Genomic DNA, 23,066 nt, shown 5'->3' with positions numbered 1-23,066 from the left:
ATTGAGATCTAGGTGTTTCCTATCCTGCATTGTTGGCTGCACTGCCAACGAGCTACAGATCTGTGTTACATGAGATGGAAAAAATTGTGTTGGGTTGCATTGAAAGTTATTTGCAGTTTAACTGAGGTCTGAATTGTCACTTGGATACAGAGGGATTTTTTAAGCTCCTAATTGTAGAGTTACTCAAGGATGGGAGCACTGACATCTGCTCTTAGGCATGTCTCTTACTCTTCTCAGGGCATATCTATGCTACAGCCCTAAGTTGACCTACGTTAGATCGACTTACAATCATTACAATAATGACTGTGATGGCTGATGTCCACACTATCCTCCTTCTGTCGGTTGTGCACATCCTTACCACGAGCACTTCCACTGACTGAAGAGGGTCAATGTGGGGCTGAGAGACAGCAGCCTGGCTGGGAGTTGGGAGCCGGGGACTCTAGCTGCCTGACTTTCTTCTCAATTTCACAACTATGTTGGAGATGGCCAAAAGCTGAAGGAGGTAACGTAATGCCTACGCAGACACTGCTTTGCCGTAACTACACCAACATAAGTGCTACACCGCTCGGTGTATGTCGGTGTAGTAGGGCACTTACATCTTCTTTTTCAGCTGCAAGTCCCTAGTGATTCTGACATGAGACATTTTGTGCAGGCATTTTTGGTTTTAGTTTCCAGTTTTCTGTTGAACAAAATGTCAGCAGATGACAACCCATGCTTCATTGATGCCATTCTATAATTTATCAGTGCTAAATACAAACCAGATTCTGACTCTACAGACTTTTTCAGTAGGTGCTTTATTTTTTTGATACCATTTTCCACCAGCCTGGGGATAATAATAATTAGGGACGGCTGTGATATGTCTAACCCATTCATCACTACAAATTGCTTAAACTCATGCCCACTAAACTGTGGCCCATTGTCTGACATTACTGTGTTAGACCATGTATAGCAAAAATAGATTTGATGTGTAGATCACTTGTTTAGCTGTAGTATCTTCTAGTGAGGCTGTAATTATAATTATTTAGGACAAGTACATAGTTTTTTCCAGACAGGGGAAACAAATCTATGCCTACTTTGCTCCACTGCCCTTTTGTCAATTTGTCTAGTAGGTGTGTCTGCATCCACCAAATCTCTCTCAGTATTCTATTCAGAGATTGTACATTTGTAGCTGAAAAAATAATCTCTCTATTCTTGAGGGATAGGGAAGCTCTCAACAGAGTACAGAATAGAGCTGAAAGAGCCCAACTGCCCCACAATTCATGCCTCTACGAAAGTTCCCCTCGCCTTAAGGCAGGGGGTGAAAGAGGAGCTGGGTAGACTTATTGCTCTGGGAATTATAGCACGCGTGTTGACGAATCAACATAATGAGTAAACTCATTGGTTATTGCAGGAAAAAAGAACCCTTCACTTGTATATAGACTTAAAAGAATGAAATAAATATGTAAAAAGGGAACATTTTCCACTATTTTTCAGGGGAGAAATTTTGGGGGAAATGGCTGATGCCAAATATTTTTCTTTGCTTGAGATGTCAGCAGGGCCTAGCAAAACTGCTCGTACCATTTGCTGCTCAGAGATCGCTCTGTGCTTACAGTGCTTAAGTGCTTTTCTTTATTCTGTGTCTGGTTCCAACTGGCTGTGCATAACAACAGCATAAGCTTCACAGCACCTGGACCAGACACACTCTCTGGGAAGCTCAGCCCTTAATGGCAGTCTCTTATACTGATATCTAAGAAACAAATAAGGGGCTGCTTGAAGTTCTTTTCAAAGATCAATAAACATTAAATATAAAAATAGCATGGGGAAAAATAATCCTTTGAGCACTCCTCAGAATAACTGATTTTTGCAAGACTTGTGATCTAAATCATCACTTAGTTACTAGTGAGACAAACTCATGCAAAATCATGGCACTGTAAAACGCCTACTTAATAGTTAGCCCACACATCACATATACGTTACCTTGGAATTCTCATTTCTCTGGATTCTTTACCCACAGGTATAATACAGTTGCTAGTGATATTTCATTCCGATGAAGAACTAAAAATGAATTCTATGGTAAAATATTCTATAGTAAAAGCATTAGTAAAGGTTCTTTGTTAGAAATAATGTTCGCTGCTCTTACTGTAATTTATCCATTGACATTCAGTAATGTGTCAGTTTTTCCTGCAAGAAATATATAAGCTATTAATGAAGGGCTGAATTGATTACATATCTGAAGGGAGACACAAAAGCAACTTCTCCATAATAGGGAGGGTTGTAGGTGAAGAGTGTTGGCAAGTGTGGGTCTGAGGGGATGGTCCCTCTTTGAAGCATTATCCTCCACTTCAACACTGCATGGGATGCTGGAATAAATTCTGCAGACCCCATGTGCATCAAATTATATGGGTTCCCTCACCACATAGATAATTCCCCACCCCAGATGAGAGGGTTTGATGGCAGTGGCTGGTGGGGAAACAGCACTTCTGCAGGAGCTGAGCAGATCTGAGGGTCAGGGAAAGCCTTGAATCTGTGTAGAGGCCAGGGCCTCTGAATGAATGGCACTCACTTTTCTCAACCTCTCAACACCCAAGAAGATCTGGAAGATATCTGAGTTTTGGGGGAAAACATTCCTAGCAGTTCTTCAGAACAAATCCTTCCTTCATGGCATAATCAGGTAGAAACCCTACAAGTCAATGTCTTTTTAAAAACTATTCACAATCTACTTAAAGTTAGAATGTGCCTAGCCCTTATTTGGTTACACAGAGGCATAAGTGGGTGTAAGGGTTCATTGCTTCCTTGCAAGTGTGTGTAAGGGATAGAACTTCAGTTTTACTCCTGGCAATGAGGGGAGCACAAGGGGCTAGGCCCAGATGCTTCCCCCAGGAGCAACTGGATAGCAAGTAGGCAGAGCCACGGCTACTCCTCACTAAGAAAGCAGTGAAAGGAAGAACTGTAATGGCCATGCTTTCTGATCTAAGGGCCAGTGAACAAGACAAAAAGGAAATCTCATTTCTGAGGGTTTTTTTTCTTTCTGATCTTGGCCCTCAGTAGAGAAGATGGAAAGTGACAGGAAATAGACTAGCGGTAAAAAGAAAAGAAATGGTCCTACAGGAGCAGTAGAAGCCTTTTTGCTGAACCCAGAAACACTGAGCAGTGTGCCTCAAAATAAAGAATCCTAATCTCATTTACACCAGTTTTCACAACAGTAACACCATTGGGTGAAATCCTGGCTCCACTGAAGTCAATGCAAAGCTCCCATTAGCTTCATGGGGGGGCCAAGATTTTACTGGAATTATTCCTGATTTACACAAGTGTAATTCAGCTCAGAATCAGCCCTATTACATTTATATTGCAGGACGTGAAGACTTTCATCTGACTTTTGTCAGGTAAGTCTAACTTCAGTACTAGGCAAATTGGTTGAAACTACAGTAAAGAACAGAGTTATCAGGCACATCAGTGAACATGACATGTTGGGGAAGAGTCAACATGACTTTTGTAAAGGAAAATCATGTCACACCTATGTATTAGAATTCTTTGAGAGTGTCAAAAAATGTGGGCAAGCGTGACCCAGTTGATACAGTATACTTTGACTTTCAGAAAACATTTGGTATGGTCCCTCATCAAAGGCTCTTAAGGACAGTAAGCAGTCTTAGGATGGTTAGTCTTTCAGGAATGTGTTAGCACTGAGACAAACACCAGGAAAATGTATGTATTTAATATATTATTAAAGTTCTAGCTACTGTATCATTCTTAGTTTTATAACATTGGTCATACTGGCAAAAATCAATCAATCATTAAACCATTGGTCCTTTTTCTTAAAAGAAAAGACAAATCAATAAAATAGTTTTCCATATTTTTGTATATTCTCATTGGCTCAGATTCCTGCAGTTCTAGGAACCCTTTTTGAATAGCCAAGAAATCACTACAGGAATGAGTTACTGGCAACATCTATTAAAGTAATATTTATATTGTCATTGATAGAATCACAAAAAGACTATGTTGTTCCACACAACAATCACTGGTTTTCTACTGGAATCCAGGATTGATGATGCTCGCTGAGGGAAGAAATGCTTTGTCTGTGTGATTCCTGGAAGCAATAAGCACCTACATGAAAATAACTCAAGTCCCCATCCTTAATCCCCTGCCTATCCTTTTTTATCTGATGGATTCAGTGAGGGCTGGAAGATCACTGTGTGAATGAAATGGAAAGACAGTTAACAAGATGTGAACAGTCCCTGGACAAAACAATAGAGAAAAACCTTCACTTTGTCTAGTATCTGGGAGTCGTCCTCATGTGCAGGTAACAATGTGGATCACTTTGGGCTTGGTCTGCTGCTTAGTTTTTGGAGGACTGCCTTCAGCTCATTGCACTTGCCCTTCCCAATGTAGCTGCGCCTTCTATAGTATCAATGAAGGAACAAAAGCAAGGTATGTTTGTTCTCTTTGTTTTTCATCTGGAAGGTTTTGTTTTCACCTTTGTAAGGATATATGGAAAAAACCCATGGCTTGTGTCATGGCTATTTCTTTGTGTGTTATTTTCCCCAATCATTTTGTACGACAGCTTTATGTGCAGAAGGATTAGCTTCTGAGCACACTATAATCTGATTTCAGAAAAAGCATTCGGTGATCTTCTCTACTAGGGTAGAAGCAATATAATTAACATCAGTATATAATAGTGAAAGATGAATAAAATGGAAAATACTGGACTTTGTATGTGCAGAAAATGTCTTAAGGTTTTAGCCCACCTTGTTCTCCTTTCAAAGAGTTAATCAGGCTTGCTTAGCACAGTGCTTTCAAAAATGCATAGAGTACTGCCTTCTATTCCATTTACTTAAGAATCCTTTAATCAGAGGATTTTTTTTAGAAGGAAATAATCCCCAAACCAGAAGAAAACTCAAAGGCAGATTCCATATATTAAATGTAAAATCTGAGAATGGTTTATTTCAATTCCACAAAATCTCAATAAAGACCAGTTCTTTATTTTTGGAATGAAATACAATTAAAATATTAGTAGAGGATGTTTTTTGTTGAAATGTAGTAAGTAAGCAATTATTTGACTTAATGGAAAACAGGACAAGCTTTTATACAATATATTCACAATATAAAAGGAGAGAGAGGGAGAGAAAGCAATCTCTTTTTCTTTGGAATACATATTTCTTCTAGACAGGATTCTAATGGAGGAATTCAACAAAGAGAAATTAAAAACTGTCACCTAGATTTTGAATGGCTGTAAAATGGATTTTTTTCCTCAAGACCATTCAGGTGCAATAGAAGTAGCACCAGTAGCTTTCCATGTGAGAAGTACAGTGGAAACACAAATTACCTGTAGTTATTGAGAAGGAATGCAACAAAAATAATCAATGCTATCCCAAAGAGGCCATAGTGGAATTACCTTCCAGTGACTGGGAAATACTGTAGTACTTTGTGGTAGCTATGTTAAAAAGTGTGGTGTCTACCATTCCCTAAGGTGAATAATTGTTGTCATTTTTCTATATTATGATTCAGTGAAAAAACAGCAAAGTTCCCAGTAGTAGAAGGGGTTTATCCCATAGAATAACAGTTTAGTGCTCAATAGTATCATCTGGAAATATCATCAGTAGCATAAGTGCACATTGCTACGTTGTAATAGAGTCTCATATTATTGAACCTTCTGTGCCTTCACAGAAAAGAAATGCATTACTAAGAAGAGTTTTCTGTCTCCTTATTTTCTTCTTTTTGTTCTTAGTTTTTCCCCAAACCCCCAACCCTCAGTTAAGGAGGGTGGGATGAGCCTTCTTCCAGAGCCTATTGTTTTGGTCTGAGTCTTGACCGCACCCTGTTGCTTGAGAGTCAGGTGAAGCATTTCTTTCCTCAACCTCCCGGGGTTGTGTTTGCATCTTCCATCACAGATTTAATGCCATTGTAGAAGTACTAAATGAAACTAACTATACTGTAAACCTATCATGAATGAACAATTTTATCTAGAAGCTTGAAAACATTTAACTCTAGGAAGCCTCACTTAGCAAGAGTAATTTAGTTATGTTATTTATTTGCACCTATAGTACAGGAGTAATCACTTTCAGCTAAAAATGATCTGGTTTTATAATATTCCATTTATTAACCAGCCACAGTCATGGGGAGATGGTCCTTAGATTATCATATAACGTTTCCCTCATAGTACCTCTTCTATCATGTGAAGTGGAACATGCTTATTTGATTCTGCTACTTTTTATAAATTAAGCTTTATTTCATGTTAAGAATTTGCCTTTCTCCCTTTCCCTTGTCGTTAGGTGAACTGATGTGCATTCTATATTGTATTTTCTAAGATATTTGTCTCTCTCCCTTCCTCACTGCTATCTACAATTTCATGCATTTACAAAACCAACGTCAAATTTTGCTTGTATAAGGCTCAAGTAAATAAAGATTAAGGACTTAGGATATGCCTTTAGAAATTAGAGGAGAGAGCAATTAGGTCATCTAGTTCACACTACAGCCAGTGCCGGATTTTCCCCAACAGAATAATTTCCAGTGCTTTGATTCATCTATTTTCAAATGCTTAAAGTGAAGTGGCTTCTACCACTATTACACAGTCCAACAGATTTCACTGTAGTTCAGATTTCAGAGCAGAGTTTTGATGGTTTAATTGACTTCACTTCATGAACAGGAGATTCCATATAGTGTTTAATGTGTGTTCCCCTGTTATATTCAGTTGGATGGAATAAAGGGCCCAAAGAGTCAAAGGTGTTGCCATGACTCTGAAACCATCCAACACTGAACGGTTTTAAACAAGTTTTGGGGTTTGGTAAACAGAGACCTCAGCCTGCTTAGGACTGTGGAGAACACACTAAAATTCATACCAAAGGTTACACATTTATTGATTTGAAACATATAAAAGGACAAGACTCAAAATAAGGTAAAGAACATTGAAACTGAAATTGATTATGTAAAACAAGCTTAATCAAAAAGTAACAAAGTCCCTTTTTGGAGACAGTGAATATTGGGTAAAATCTCTTATTCAGTTAAACAGTACTTTTTGGTGGGGAAGAAAGGGATAGTTCTGTTGCTCAGTCCTGAGTTGGGAATGATAGTCACTTTCCTACTTCAGACAAAACAGACAGCACAGAAGGGAGAGTAGAGATAGGATAGTAAAGATGAGGGAAATATGGCTTTGTTGATATTCTCAGGACACAGGGCAACTGGTCAGTCACAGTTGCATCCGATGAAGTGAGCTGTAGCTCACGAAAGCTTATGCTCTAATAAATTTGTTAGTCTCTAAGGTGCCACAAGTACTCCTTTTCTTTTTGCGAATACAGACTAACACGGCTGCTACTCTGAAACCAGTCACAGACGGATGCTTTGATCAGACAGATTAGCCATGACATTGCTATGGATCCCGGCTCACTTCCTCTGTCAGGAACGGTCATCTGGTTAGTCTGGTCAGGTCCTCCTCCTTCACTGGTCCTTCTCAGGCTGAGCAGAGCTGGATAGACCATCTCATCTTTCTGGACTGGTGCTGTGCAGTACAGTTGGTTTCAGAGTCAGGTGAAAAGCTGAGAGAGAGAGGACAGGAGGAAGATGGGTGAGGGACAGAAAGGAGCACATGAGGGAGCAGGAAACAGAACAAGATCTCACACGTATCAGGTGGGGGTCCTTGTTGGTGCAGCAATGATGCCCAAGTGTCCCTACTGGAGTATCAAGATCTGATGTAATGGCAACAATGCTTCCATTGCAGCCATGGTGGAGGTAAAAAGTTTCCCCTTTTCTGCCTCAAAATCTCTTTTAGAAGGGCCCCAAAAAAGGCAATGGATGGAATAATCCATCCTCTCTTTATTTTGTCAACCAGTTAGGCCTAATTTCCAAAACACCAATTTTGGTTCATTGACTTCCAGTTCTATACTTTTCTTGTTTACCAAGTATGATCTTAAAACAGTCCTTGAATTATATCAATAGGCCTTCTTATTTGGACTAATTCAGTCTTTTTGCTTCTTTTTTCACCTTTTCCCATCAACATTGATTGTCATAGGTAATTGTGACACTTTATGAACTTTCATTCACTTTTCACAGTTGAGCTCACAATTAGAGTAAATTTGTAGGATCAGTTATCACAACATGTCTGACTCCTACCTGAGAGAGGCTTGTTTAATATTTGGCTCTTTAGACAAATCTCTCATGGCTCAACTGGTGAACTGTGTTTGAACATGTACTGACATACTCTCTAGTGCAGGAATGTTATGGTCACAATTTTCAGAAAGTCAATTAAAAATAAAAAGAAGAAGGACTTCATGAGCCAGATTCATACCCAATATAAATAGGTGCAACTCACTGAATTCATTTACAAAAAGATTGAATTTGATCCTATGTACCTAAATTGCTTTGATTTTTTTTACATAGCTGAGTCATATATGTGTATAATGGTTGGTAAGAAAACAAAGGGACTGAAAAAGAGAAAAGTACATACAAATCATAGATTAGAATAAAGTAAAAATATTTCAAAATATAGAAATGTAATTTAATATTTGTTTTTTCCAATCAGAACTGTGCTGTGCAATGACCCAGAGATGACACTCACCCCTGTGAACATCCCAGGAGATACATCTAAACTTCGAATAGAAAAGACGGCCATCAGGAGAGTACCAGGAGAAGCTTTCCATTCTCTCCGTAACCTGGAATACCTCTGGATGCCCTACAATTCTTTGGCTAGTGTCAGTGTGATTACCTTTAGGGGTCTCCGCCGGTTACAGGAATTGAGACTGGACGGGAATGACTTAATCTTATTTCCATGGGAAGTTCTTGCAGACATGCCCCAGCTACGGCTGCTGGATTTACACAATAATGAACTCACCTCAGTACCAGCAGAAGCTGCTCGTTACATCAAAAACATCACCTACCTGGATCTGTCTAGCAATAAATTGATGACTCTTCCTCAAGAGGTTATTTCAACCTGGGCTAACCTCCAAGTAGTTCCTTACTTCCCCAATGACAATTCCAAGATCATCTTAGGTAAGAGAGTTAAAAAAATAGGGCAAATTAGAATGCACTTGAGACGAATCTCAAACATGTAACATACAAGAGCAGTACCTTAATATTGCTCATTCACTCTAGCAAGAAAGTGTATTTTTAATGAAAATACCTTGTTGCTCGTATAGTCCCCCTGCAGGCTAAGAGATTCCTTGTTGAAAGTAAGAACAGCTACAGTTCTTCATACACTATCTGAACAGACATGAATTCTAGAACAACATTTTTTGATGGGTGGCTTTGCATCAGAAAATAAATTGTCTGGTGAGCCACCTCAGTTGCAGTAACCCATAATGAAGTTTTGCAGCGAGCATACTGAGAAGTTCAGGGGCTTGGCTATGAATGTTTTATCTCTAGATCATTTATTCAAATCCATCTCAGGGTGACTCAATATTGTTGCCATGTTTGATAGGCTACATGAATTAAATTGGTGGTCTCTAGGTCTTCCAAGTGGTTATGGACCATATCCTCAATTAGTATAAACTGATGGAGTGACACTGACTTCAGCTTACACCTGAGGATGTGACCCTTTATATCCATATTGCATACATAACCACCACAATATTTGGCATCAATTCAAACTCTTGCTGACAATCTCATTGGAGAGGACATGAGTTATTCTTATTCCCAGCGGTGGTCCCCACAGTGTGAAGAAGCTTACAATGCTGCTAATCTTCTTCTGTGCATAAATGGGGAGCTTGTTTTTCTAGCACTAAGGTCACACTTAAAAGAAACCCACACATTTTTAAAAGAAAGAATCAAGTTGTGGTCTGGCCAGTTTTTAGTATCTTTCGTTAATGTTTGGTTAGCTAGTAAAAATAAATAGTGTCTTCTCTGTGCATTTTGCAAAGTGCTAAATAAATTCTTAACAAAACAAAAGACATGTTTGCTATTGCATGGTCCCTTTTATGTTATGGAATGTTGGCTATAACAATACATTGCATAGATCTCTTTTTGTGGAAATTTTACTTCATATTTCACTTCATGGATTGTTATAGCATTTGATTAGGAAGGACTTTTGTGCTGTTACTTTGGCCAACATAAGATCATCTGTACAGTTTACATGTGCCAGGATCGTAAGAAATCCATACACACAAATGTATATGGAGATAATGGGGTAGAGCCATACTATAATTCATAGACCAACCTACTGACTCTTAAACCCCACTCCAGATTTCCCCTCTGTGCACATACACAGGTGATTGCAGTGTGTGAAGTCCTTGGATTTTAGTCCAGGGATTGAGATGCACAGCTTCATCCTAAGTTTCCTTCCTGGCCATGGCTTTCTCACTGAAAGCATAAAAATCTATGAATAGCAAGGATTCAGTCATTCCCTTTAGTTCTCTTCAAAGCCTTTGGTTTTAGGATGTTATAATAAAAATATTTTTAGAAACAGCTTAGTGCTTTCTAGATATTCATGTCTTTCATTGTCAGCTTTGTGATGTTCTTTTGTATAAGAAGTGCTTGGATGAGGCATCAAAATTGAGTAGGGCCTTGAGGAGTAGTTTGTGATAGTGTGGTTGATCATCAACTGCTGCACTGGCTCACGTGTCACATAGATACATAGATTCAGTAAATGTGAAGCTAAGAATCTGGATCACCTTCTGAAAAAAGCTACAGAGGAGACAGGAAGGGCTAGGAGATGGGCAATAGTGAAGGCATTAGTATTGGCCTTGCAGTATAGGCATTGCACTCTCAGCAAATTTGCGGATGATACTAAACTGGGAGGAGTGGTAGATACGCTGGAGGGGAGGGATAGGATACAGAAGGACCTAGACAAATTGGAGGATTGGGCCAAAAGAAATCTAATGAGGTTCAATAAGGATAAGTGCAGGGTCCTGCACTTAGGATGGAAGAATCCAATGCACCGCTACAGACTAGGGACCGAATGGCTCGGCAGCAGTTCTGCGGAAAAGGACCTAGGGGTGACAGTGGACGAGAAGCTGGATATGAGTCAGCAGTGTGCCCTTGTTGCCAAGAAGGCCAATGGCATTTTGGGATGTATAAGTAGGGGCATAGCGAGCAGATCGAGGGACGTGATCGTTCCCCTCTATTCGACACTGGTGAGGCCTCATCTGGAGTACTGTGTCCAGTTTTGGGCCCCACACTACAGGAAGGATGTGGATAAATTGGAAAGAGTACAACGAAGGGCAACGAAAATGATTAGGGGTCTAGAGCACATGACTTATGAGGAGAGGCTGAGGGAGCTGGGATTGTTTAGTCTGCAGAAGAGAAGAATGAGGGGGGATTTGATAGCTGCTTTCAACTACCTGAAAGGGGGTTTCAAAGAGGATGGCTCTAGACTGTTCTCAATGGTAGCAGATGACAGAACGAGGAGTAATGGTCTCAAGTTGCAATGGGGGAGGTTTAGATTGGATATTAGGAAAAACTTTTTCACTAAGAGGGTGGTGAAACACTGGAATGCGTTACCTAGGGAGGTGGTAGAATCTCCTTCCTTAGAGGTTTTTAAGGTCAGGCTTGACAAAGCCCTGGCTGGGATGATTTAACTGGGACTTGGTCCTGCTTTGAGCAGGGGGTTGGACTAGGTGACCTTCTGGGGTCCCTTCCAACCCTGATATTCTATGATTCTATGATTCTATGTGGCACTTAAGTGAGAGAGAGAGAGGGAGAGTTGAAGTCTGGACAACTACACCAAAGTTTCTTTGTTTGGAAAATAGAAATACAATAGAACTGGTTATTTAAGATTAAATTAGTGTTTCCCAAATTAATTTGTTTGTACTTTTACCGCAACATTTTTTTCATAGTATCTACTGAACTAAACTCACATGAGCTTTAAGTCCTGAAATGAAAAATGAAAATATTGCCAAGAGATCAAACAAATGGCTGAACTGTGAGTTTAGAAGAGAAAAAGGTGTGTATTTTATGGTCCCGTCCTATTTTCACTCCCAGAGAAAGATTGTCAGTGGAAGTTATTCCTTCTGGGTTGTCAGAGTAGCAGCCATGTTAGTTTGTATTAAAATCCTTGCCAAAGGCAAGAACAAGGAAGCCCCATAAGCAAATGAGGTGTTCCTGGTCATAGCTGGTGTATTGCAGGTATTGCAATACTAAGGAGATGGGAAGGGTGGAGGAATAGTCTTATAAGGATGATCATCTAGCCATCTCTGAACCACCATGGTCCATTCTGGGTGTTAATTCCAACACTATCCTTATTCCCACTGACTTCAAGAAAAGATCTAACCACAGAGCAACTGCTCAGGCCCGTTTTGCCTGTCAGCCCACACAGGGCCTGGCTCTGTGGCAGGAGAAACTGTCTCTCTGTAGGTTGTGTAGCCAATTTCACAGACCCTTGGAGCAGTGCTTCCCAACACTCAGAGATGAGTGCTGTGCATATGGGGAAAGAGAGAGAATGAAAAAGTCCCTCATTCCCACTCCAACTGCACCAAGCCTATTCATCCACCAACCACCAAACCTCTCTAGCAGCAATCCTCCCTCCCATTCAGTCTTCCCTCATTTTAGCAGCAACAGCTGCTCCCACTCTCACATGATCTGTAATCCACAAAATGGTCACAAAATCAACCCAGGATCTAAATTCCACAGGATTGTGGAGCATGGTAGATTGTGGGGCAATTCTTATGCCATTGTTTGGGTTGTGGACCAAAAAGGTTGAAAACCACTGCTCTGTACCATCATTATTTTATATACATCTGTCAGGGGTCCCAATCTTTTCAGTCCCTAATCTCTTCATATGGATGTTTTTCTTGTCTAATTATTTTGTTGCCCATATTGTTATTCCCTACATTTCTACTATATTTTTTTCCAGACAGGCCTGGCCAAATTGAACATAATATTCTGGGTGATGGCCTACCATTTATTTTCTCAATAGCATTATAGTATCTTCATCCCGTTCCTTTTGCATTCTGGCATTCTGCTTGCTTTTTTTGACCTTTAGTGCACATTGAACATGGGTTTTAGATCATTTTTTTCATTAGTCCTTTTTACTGAGTAGATAAATAGATAATTTCTTTATATGTTATAGGAACCCAGGAGTACATGCAGACATAGGAGGCATCTGTGGTCTATAGCAAAGGGCTGAGCTGCAAGAACTCGAAAAGAGTCTTTTAAAGAACCAAGCTATGACCATATTTAAAACCATACTGCAGCCTGCCCATGGGGTCCATACAGTATGGTTTGGTTAGCACAACTCATGGAAAAATATCTGTGTGCACGTTGGTCAGAAAAACAATAGCAGAGCTGATCTAACAACTGGATTCACTGTTGTGTAGATAGCACATTTGTATATCTCTCAGATATGGATACGTTAACCGGAAGGGAAAAGTGAAAGTGTCCAGTGAGGACAAATAGAATGATCATACATCAAGAGCTTGATTTCAGGAAGTGACTGAGAATCAGAAAACTAAGTTAACTTCTGTGAATATTCCAGTTAATTTCTGTAATGTTTTACTTTTGCTAGGTTTCTAAACATTCTTGATAGTAAATTAACTTTCTAAAACATTTGCAGGCAGCAAACACACAAGGGGTATAGGTGCAGCCAGTATAAATCTGTTTAGAAATGTGACAGTGTTTATGGACTTTTTTTTTTATAGACCCTTGCTCCTAGTCATCATCCATTCCCTGAGTTTTAATGTATTTAGTTTAAAATTTGTAGAAAATGTCCCACCACTAAGGCAAACCACTTTTAAAACACTTTCCCAACTGATAGCATGGAATGAGACAGGCATAATTTCTTCTTCAGCAGAAAGTTTTTAATCTTTCTTGTCAACTGTTGGGAATGGGTGCTGTCCACCTTGATTGCATTGGCTCGTTAGCACTACAAAAGTAATTTTCCCTCTGATATTCACCTCTTCTTGTCAACTGTTGAGAATAGGCTACTTCCACCTTAATTGAATTGGCCTAGTTAGCACTGCCCCGCCACTTGGTAAGGCAACTCCCATCTTTTCATGTGCTTTAATATACATACTGCTTGCTGTATTTTTCACTCCATGCATCTGATGAAGTGAGTTTTAGCCCACGAAAGCTTATGCCCAAATAAATTTGTTAGTCTCTAAGGTGCCACAAGGACTCCTCGTTGTTTTTCCTGATATAGACTAATATGGCTACCACTCTGAAACCTTTAATATTTCTGTGAGATGTCAGTTGCTCGTGATCTGAATTGCATTTATACTAACTATAGTATTCATAGATCTTTTATTCACTGGAAGCCTTGGTATTTCTGCAATGTTGTGACTAAATTAGAATCTCAGTGATGTGCTACCAGCAGTGCCATTGCTTAAGTGGTATAAATGCTGGAAGTGTGAGAGTAAACAGGGTAAAACTATGTTTATTATTGTGTCATATAGACCTGCTCTGTAGTGTTAGATGAGATCGGGGTAAAAACACGTGTGCCCTGCCTAAACTGTTTCCACCAGCGCAATGCTTGGAAATGTCATGAAATATGTCACTGTAGGCAAGGCCATAGCACCACTGCAGGTATAGAAACATCTGCACGCAAAAAGCACGCTAGTAGAACATTATGTTCATCCTTCCATGACAGCTTGTTGAATTGCCAGCAGAAGAGAGGAGATTGCCTGAGGGTATGCCTAATCTGTGGTGAGCCTCCCATGGTCAGCTATGTCAGAATCCAGTGTAGCACCTGCACTGCACTGCATGATCTAGGCCTTTACTTTATGTAATCAACTTTAGTCTCTGATTCACAAAAGTATTTAAACTCCTGCTTAAAACAATTCTAATTCAAGATAGCACTTCAGCATGTCCTTATCTTTAGACATGTGTTTAAGTCCCATCAATTTTAAGGTTAAGTATGTGCTTACTTACTCTCCTGAATTAGGGATGCTTTCTTCAATTGAACCCTTAAATATCTCAAAGTCATTATTTTTCTAACATTATCATTTTTTGAGTAATAAAATATGTTTAATTCCAAAGCAAATAAAACCCAATAACTTTATTTCAAAACCAGTTAAGGTAATTAAGTGACAAGAATGTATACATCTATCACTTCCTTTGCCAAGCCCAAGTGTTTAAAAGCAAAGAAATGAATAGTTAAGGACACGAGACCTTATATTACCTACATCTTAAACAAACAAATAACTCTTTTCAAGGGTAAAGAAATACATAATTTATCACAGTACAACAACTGATTCATAGATATGCATTATTTTTATTGTGATTTTGATATCATTTTTTTTCAAAGGGATATTGTTAAAATCCACGCATGTTTCACAGTTTTTGGCATAATGTGATTTCTTTGGGCAGACAGAGGGACATGAATCAAAATTAGACATCTTGTGAAACTGGAAAAGGAGTAAAATTAAAGTTATTTAAATTTTCAGGAAATGTGTGAGTTGCCTGTGAGATTGATAATGTGAAAGCATGAAGATCTTTCTTTCTTTTTGAGATATAAAAGCGGTTATAATCAGTCATACAATGGGACTCTGGTTGCATTCAATATTGAATGGTTGTCACCTTTCTATAGCAAACCACAAACACCTACACTAGAACTTTTGTTCTATAGCTCTAAAAACAGAGGTCTCTACTAATTGATCTAAAGGAAGGATTCTCTGAATTTTAAAAGGAGCCATATGTTCTTTGTACACTACAACCAGCCAGTGGATGGGAAAGTGCTCACACATTCACCTAGTACTTACTCCTGCTCCCACTGAAGCCACAGCAAAAATTTCTCATTCACATAATTTGAAATTAATGAGGAAGGCCTCTCTCCCAACCATTTAACCTCTAATAACTGCTTGATTTCTTGTCACATATTTTCTTCAAATATAGTTGGTGTGCAAGTTTCCGAAGACATATAACTATATGGAAAATTTGAAGGTGTGGTACCCAAATAGTCAGTTTTGAGCTAGAAGGAGACAAAGAAACTTTAGACAAAAGTCAAAATTTCAAAACAGAGCTACTCAAAAACAGCAGGATGAATTCTCTTCAAACTTCGCACAAACACTCTCCTTTGCTTTTACAATAAATGTAGTGATTTTCAGGACAATTATTTTTTTCAAGCGAAAGATATAGAAGCTGACTCCAATGTTAACTAAGGAAAGACTGTTTTCTCCTCCTAACAATCTGTTTTGATTGTATGGATAATCATACTTCGCACTGCCATAGTACTTTTTCATCCACGATGCCAAAACAGTTTATAAAGCTGTGTTAGCACCATGTTACCAATGGGGTAAGTAAGGCTCAGAGTGGTCCTAGCCATATGATGAGGATTAAGACCCAGGTTTCTGGACTCCAAGGCTATTTTCCATAAGCCAAGCCACAAATGCCCCTAGTTGGAAGCAGACTATAAGCCAGTCACCACATGTCCATTAACAAACATAAAGTGAAAAGTATCAATGGAAATGTTGACTATTATGATTTCTCTTGACAGGTTTTCAGGACAATCCTTGGGTGTGTGACTGCAGTCTGTATGAAATGGTCCATTTCCTAAACTTCCAGTCTCCTAACATAGCATTTATAGAGCCAAGACTGAAATGCTTCACCCCATGGAGTCTTGCTGGAGTCTTCTTCAGTCAAGTCGAACTAAGAAAATGTCAAAGCCCTGTTGTACATACTTCTGTAGCCAAAGTGAAGACCATACTGGGTAGCACTGTGTTACTGCGGTGTGGTACTACTGGGGTACCTATTCCTGAACTCAGCTGGAGACGGGCTGATGGTAATCAACTCAATGGCACAGGTGGGTGTGCCATTGCCATTAAAAAACAAGTTGTGGGCTTGCCCTGGCTTCATTGTATGCTTTTGCATGTCAGCAGTGTTGAACTGCTATCAAAACATTTAATAAATCTCTGCCAGATATTTCCTTGATGTCAATTCAACCAAGATCAAATTTGCAGGTGCCAGGAAGACTGGAGGAATAATAAAATCCCTGGTAAGATAATGGAACAAATATTGAGAGGAAAAAAGTCACTAAACTCCTAAAGGTAATTGAAAGCATACGCAATAAGCAAGATTGTAAAGTATGTAATACAGTTTCTCATTAAGTCTCACCTGCAAAATTAAAATGACTTTCAATTGGAGTTGGGTCGGAACAAAATTTTTCATATCTCAGAGAAATCTTCAATTTTGACTTTTTTCCATTTCAAAATGACAGAAATGATCACATTTCAATATTTCCTGCAAAACAACCCCTCTTCCCCAAAATTTATTTTGAGTTGGTTGAAATGTTTCATTCTAATTTTGACTTTTATTAAAAAAAGATATAATATTGAAAAACAATTGAAAAAAGTCCTTTCAAAATGGAAAATTGATTTTTCCGTTTCAAAAAGGTCAAAATGCTTCTATCCCCAACCCACCCATTTTTTAAAAATACAGTTGCATTGAAATCAACATTATTTCTGCAAACATTTCACTTTTGATGAACTGGCATTTTCTAATGGAAAAACATTCCATTGGAAGAATTCAGATCAGCTCTACTTTGAATGCTTTTCTCCCTTAAAATGGGGATTCTTCAAGACAGTCATTGTTCCGTTTAAATGCCTCTATCATGGTGATCTTTCCTTTCACAAGGAAGGCTGGATCTGATGCCATCTGAATTCAGAGTTAGTCTCTAAAGAGAACAACAAGAAATATTCCCTTGGCATGTGGGTGGGCACAGATCTTCCAGAACTTGAAAATGAAGGGTGAATTTCTAGACCCATTCAAGTCACAGGGGTTTTGTTATTCATGTCACGGGAGCCAGGATTTCTCCCAAAGGTGCAAGTTCAGAAAGTTAAACAGCCTATTAAATAATTTTCTTATAAGATCTAAAGAAAATGAATAGATTTGTGTTATGTGTCCTTAAAGTGTTATAAGATTCTTCAATGCCACAGATACAGGGAACGGATATAATTTTTTTTTCACAGCTATAGAATGACTTGTTATAGAAGTCCTTTTTGTGATCTTCAGAAGCCATTACTCTGTTGTGCATGACATGGTGCAACTGCTACCAATGATAATGCCTTCATATCATGCTGAAAACATGCCTCCTACATTAAAAACAAACAAACAAACAAACAAAAAGTCCCTTCCTGCAAAATAATGAATGCATTCTAGAAAGCCTATGTTAAGTTTACTCTAGCTACAGTCAAGATTGATATATTTTGTGCCGCATTAAACATGGCGTTACCACCTTTCAGTGAAGAGTTGTCTGAAAAAATACAGTACCTCCCAATGATGGAGTTTCCTCATGAGCACTCTAATATGACAGCTTGAAATATTAACTTTTCTGAAAGAATGAAAGGAAAAACTGCTATCATTCTATTGTAAGAGTATTGTAGAATGGTCACAGGAAGATTGGAAATTGTTTTCTGCTGAACCTCCCCACTCAATGAATACTTAACCCATAAGGTGCAAAAGCCTTCAATATTTTGTTTGGTTGGTTTGATTCAATTTTTATTAGCAAGATTCCTTCTCCAAAAGGCTGGCTCTTAACATGATTGGATTTTTGTAAGATTCTCAGTATGTAACATGGTATACTCACCTTAATCCTACAGCAAACAGCATATTATTTCCCAGCCATTTGTCTCTTGTTTATTCATTCTAGGAACTACCATATGTGCATCTTGAAAGACAGTCTACTCTTGAGCAGTGATTTTCTTTCATGTGAATCATAAGTAAAAAAAGTATATTGACTCTTCCAAACTCAACTTTCTTCACTCTCATTCATGAACATGCTTGCAGTGTTTTATATGCATGGGTTTTTTTAAGGATGGGCAAATCTTTCCTAGCTTGTTTTCCAATTCTAGCTTTGCCCTGAAAAAATCCCATCATATTTTTTGGAAGAGGGTGTATGGATGAACTAGATCAACTAAAGTGATCTTGACAGTAGCTAACAGCCAATATCCTTTCATTAGGATTATTTTGATTTCATATTTTGGTTAACAAAAATGATCATTCTGCTATGTATATAATAATAATTAATAGTAATTTTGCTGAATCCATCTTCTTAATATTTTATATTATATCCATGTTTGTTTGTTTTTTTTCAGTGCACCAGGAAATTTCTAGTGATGGAATGAGCTGGTCTATTCTAGGCTTGCCTGTAGTCTCTTATCTGGATTCTGGAGAGTACATTTGTAAAGCAAAGAACTTCCTAGGGGCTACAGAGGCTTTCATATCCCTCATCATCACTGATTCTGAAGGCACTGATGACTCTAATGCTAACTCAAAAGGAATATGGAATAGGAAGGTGAGCGGGATGGAAGCAGCTGCTTACAATGATAAGCTGGTGGCTAGGTACGTTATCACAACCTCAACTTCACCTACATTAGGTGCCAGACCAGTCCGTGTTAACACAGAAGGGAATCTAGGGTTCCAGAATGAGGCACAGAATATGGTTAAGGAGCAGAATAACAACCCAAGAAATCTTCTATCAAGTCTACCCACTGGTCAACAGGAGCCAGAACGTATAGTGAGGTCTGTCAGAGTGATAGGAGACACAGATCAAAGTGTCTCATTGGCCTGGAAAGCTCCTCAGGCAAAGAACACAACCATATTCAGTGTCCTTTATGCCATTTTTGGAGAAAGGGAAATGCGCAGAATCAGTGTGGAGCCAGGTAAGACTAAGATCACCATTGACGGGCTGATGCCAAAGACCAAATACATAGTGTGTGTCTGTGTGAAAGGGCTGATCCCCAGGAAGGAGCAATGCATCATATTTTCCACAGATGAAGTTGCCAGTGCTGGTGGAACCCAAAAACTCATTAATGTAGTGGTGATCAGTGTGGCCTGTGTCATTGCTGTGCCTCTGACCCTAGTGGTCTGCTGTGGGGCATTGAAAAGGCGCTGCAAAAAATGCTTAATGCGGAAACCCAAGGAAGTTCAGGAGTCCTATGTCACATTTGAAAGTCTGTCTCCAGGGGCCAAAACTAAAGGATTGGAAGGAGAATACTTGACTAGACACACCCCAGATGAGTCTAACAGGCTGCTCTCTGCACGATCAAGCGAGGACTCAGAAGCAATACCAAAGACAGAGGGGCAACCCAATGAGTACTTTTGCTGATATTACTAGGCTAATTGTTGGCATGTTAGATCCACATGCACACACAAATGCATATGACTTTACCCTGTAGATCATACATCAGTACATGCTGTTGCAGGTCAATCCCAACATGTTCAAGAGAGCAATGTGAGAAGACTGGTTATACTCCACTCTTTTGGAACGTTTTGCACAGTTTTGTTTGCTGAGTTGCATCTAATCAGATAGATGCAAAAGATTTCTGTGATTGTTCCTAAATTCCCCTGTGATATTGTTCCTTTGTCAAAATGAAGTTGTCTAATTGAATATGAAAATATTAAGCAATGTTGTTAAATACATTCTTGTATATTGTTGCTTGCATATCCGGCTTGTTGTACACGAAATATTTTAATATTAACTATGCTGAATTGCTTTAGGATGACAATGAAGTTGTTTCTAATGGTAATAGAAATTTAACTACAAATGTGAAGATTCATAGACTCAATTGGTGCTCCCCAAACAATTAAAAGCTTGTGTGAAAATACCCAGCTTGATGCTTAATAGATCATGAAATGCAAATACACAATTAACTATAAAACGTGACAATCATAATTTATTATTACATTAATGTATTGATTTGAGGAAAAATAGTAAAAAATAGCAATCAAGGGAATAAATTATGTAAGTGTGATCCCGGTATTTAATATTTAATGCCACATCCCTCACAGATTTCTATGTTTACCAATAATATTTTGCAATGTCAGATTAGTATTTTAACATGGCAGATTAGTTGATGAAGTATGCAATTGACCAATATGATGTTATTTGTATTTATTAGGTTTCAAATGGCGGTTTTAGATGTTTCACAAAGACGATGCTAAAATATTCTTGCATTAAATGGTTTTTGTATAGTGAGCTTATCTACAATACAATATTTGGCAAATAATTTAATTTTACTGGGTCAGATTCTGCTCTCATTTACATCAGTGTCAATCTGGAGTGACTTTAGTCTGGAGTAACTCCACTGAAATCAGCATAGTGACATAGGGTAAATGAATGAATAGTCTGGCCCTTAAGAATCAAGGGCACAATATTTTGAACGTTCCTAACATGAGTAGCATGTACTCAGCTGAGTAGATCAAAGGGACTACTCACATGAGTACAGGTTACAAGACTAGACTGCAAGAGATATGCATTTACTTTCTCAGTTACCTGCCATCATCATGTGTCACGTGATTTAGCTTATCCAGCTAAAGTGAGCGGAAGCAGTTGCTTTCCTCAGGTTACTGGCGGTGATAGGTGACTACTATATTATATGATTGTGATCTTGCTGTCTTCACACATTGCACATCACCACTGAAGAAATAGAATATCTGGGGAGTATAAACACTAATTTTGGGGAATATATAATTTGGGGGGGAAAGAAATATTCATCATGAGTGTGTTGAGTTTTTCAAACTTTATAGAACACATTTTACACTTTGCTTTTGAATAAATAGATGTCAAAAACAGTGAGTGCATTTTTTTCTGTGTGTTTTTTTTGGTTTCTGTTGTCTCACATGAGTCATATCAATACAACAACTAAACATTTTTTTACTCGAAAACAAATATATCTTTGTCTCATTTAAGTGAATTATAGAAGTAAGAGATAGAAAAGACATATTATCTCATTCAGTCTATCTCATGTGGTATAAATTAGAAAAACGCCAATGTTATCTATACCATGGTTTAAATTTCAGATCACTATGCAAACTGATTTTCTACAGAACTGATGGAATTTGAATTTAAAAACTAGGTGCCAGATTTTCATAGGCACCTAAAGATTCTGGTAGACACTTTGAGTGATTTTCGAATCAATGGGTATTAGGATCCTAACATGTTTAGGTATTTTTGAAAATCCCACTAAGTGCATTTTTAGGTGCCAAAATACCTTTGAAAAGCTGTTTCTTTTGTGTTTAAACAAAATGTATTTCATACTAAGTTCTAGATATATAGGACATTTCATGAAAGTAACATGTAAACAGCTATTTGTTTTTCTTCCTGAAGAAGAAAAATAATCATATCACCATTTGATTCTTTTCCTAGGATCCCTTTACTAAAAATGTTTTTGCATGTGGCATTCACACAAGTGCTTCCAAGATGAAAACTAACCATCCCTTTCATTTCCAAAGTGGTGTCTGGTGTCTCAGTCACATAACTTGACTGTAATGGAAGTTGATGCATAGCTAAAATCCTCAGGTGCTGAAAATTCCCTTAAAAGAGAATAATATTTCAAGGACTGAAATTATTAATAAATATCCTAGATCCTCCCAAAAGTTCAGTTCTGTAGAGATTCCAAGTCACCTCTCCTTGTTAATTGGTGGAACTACACTTTTAAGTAGACAAGAACAATCAATAGTCATCCTAAACAACTCATCTCATGAGGGAAGAAGTCATCAAGCATGTAAGTGGCTGGTTGGACATGGGAGGAGGCAGAGTATTTGTTAGTTGTATCATGGATGAGCCCCATGAGCTAGGTACTATATGAACACAGAACAAAGAGACTGTTCCTCCCTCCAAATGCTTATATGCTAAGTAGCAGGATGATTGAAGCACGCCCTCTTAGTATACTGCATGTGGGCTCTGTAAAAGACAAGGTGCCTTGTTTAGTAAATTGACACTTGTCTATGAAGTATTATCAGTCAAAGTATAGCTTGATCAATTGAGTTAATTTGGCTAGAAAATGTGCCTTTGCTCCACTTGAGTGGTGCTGACACAAGAACATGTTAAAGAAAGGTACCTCATGCATGAAAGAAGAGTTATTTCCAATATACTGTAATGTAAATAGTAGTGATGTTTTTCTATGGAGTCGTTAGACTCAATAGCTTCACTCACAGTTGAACTATTTTGGTGAATTTCTCTGTATTACATGAAGAAAAGGTAATTCCAAACGCATTACCTAATTAGGTATGTCTACATTTCAAGCTGGAGCTGTAAATTCCAGCTCAAGGAGACATCCCTGCACTAGCTCTGACCAAGCAAGGCTAGCTGCCTTGACTATGTACTCATCAGAGGCACTAGGAATGTACTTGGGGGCGGCTTGCCCCTGCTACCACTTACACTGTTGTGGCTTCACTTCTATTTTTAGCATGCTAATTTGATCAGAGCTAGCACAGATATGTCTCCCCGAGCTGGA

At 38.5% G+C, this 23,066-nt stretch overlaps 1 protein-coding gene across 1 annotated transcript; it reads left to right on the top strand.

Moving 5' to 3' along the window:
• The first annotated feature begins 4,147 nt into the window (after window positions 1–4,147).
• On the top strand, window positions 4,148–21,324 carry LRIT1 (leucine rich repeat, Ig-like and transmembrane domains 1). Its single transcript, XM_043519213.1, has 4 exons — window positions 4,148–4,404; window positions 8,489–8,955; window positions 16,328–16,633; window positions 18,924–21,324. Exons 1-4 carry the CDS (start codon window positions 4,283–4,285, stop codon window positions 19,934–19,936), a joined length of 1,908 nt encoding a protein of 635 aa, XP_043375148.1. The 5' UTR covers window positions 4,148–4,282; the 3' UTR covers window positions 19,937–21,324.
• Window positions 21,325–23,066: the final 1,742 nt, after the last annotated feature.

This window comes from Dermochelys coriacea, chromosome 7 (assembly GCF_009764565.3).
Source record: "Dermochelys coriacea isolate rDerCor1 chromosome 7, rDerCor1.pri.v4, whole genome shotgun sequence".
Taxonomy (NCBI): domain Eukaryota; kingdom Metazoa; phylum Chordata; order Testudines; family Dermochelyidae; genus Dermochelys; species Dermochelys coriacea.
This window is presented reverse-complemented; position numbering and strand designations above follow the sequence as displayed.

Bases quoted from the DNA above. Each gene is read 5' to 3' on its own strand.
- LRIT1 (XM_043519213.1), top strand. From the start codon at position 4,283: ATGTGGATCACTTTGGGCTTGGTCTGCTGCTTAGTTTTTGGAGGACTG. The intron at 8,956-16,327 runs GTAAGAGAGTTA...TTCTCTTGACAG, and splicing joins CAATTCCAAGATCATCTTAG to GTTTTCAGGACAATCCTTGG. The intron at 16,634-18,923 runs GTGGGTGTGCCA...GTTTTTTTTCAG, and splicing joins TAATCAACTCAATGGCACAG to TGCACCAGGAAATTTCTAGT.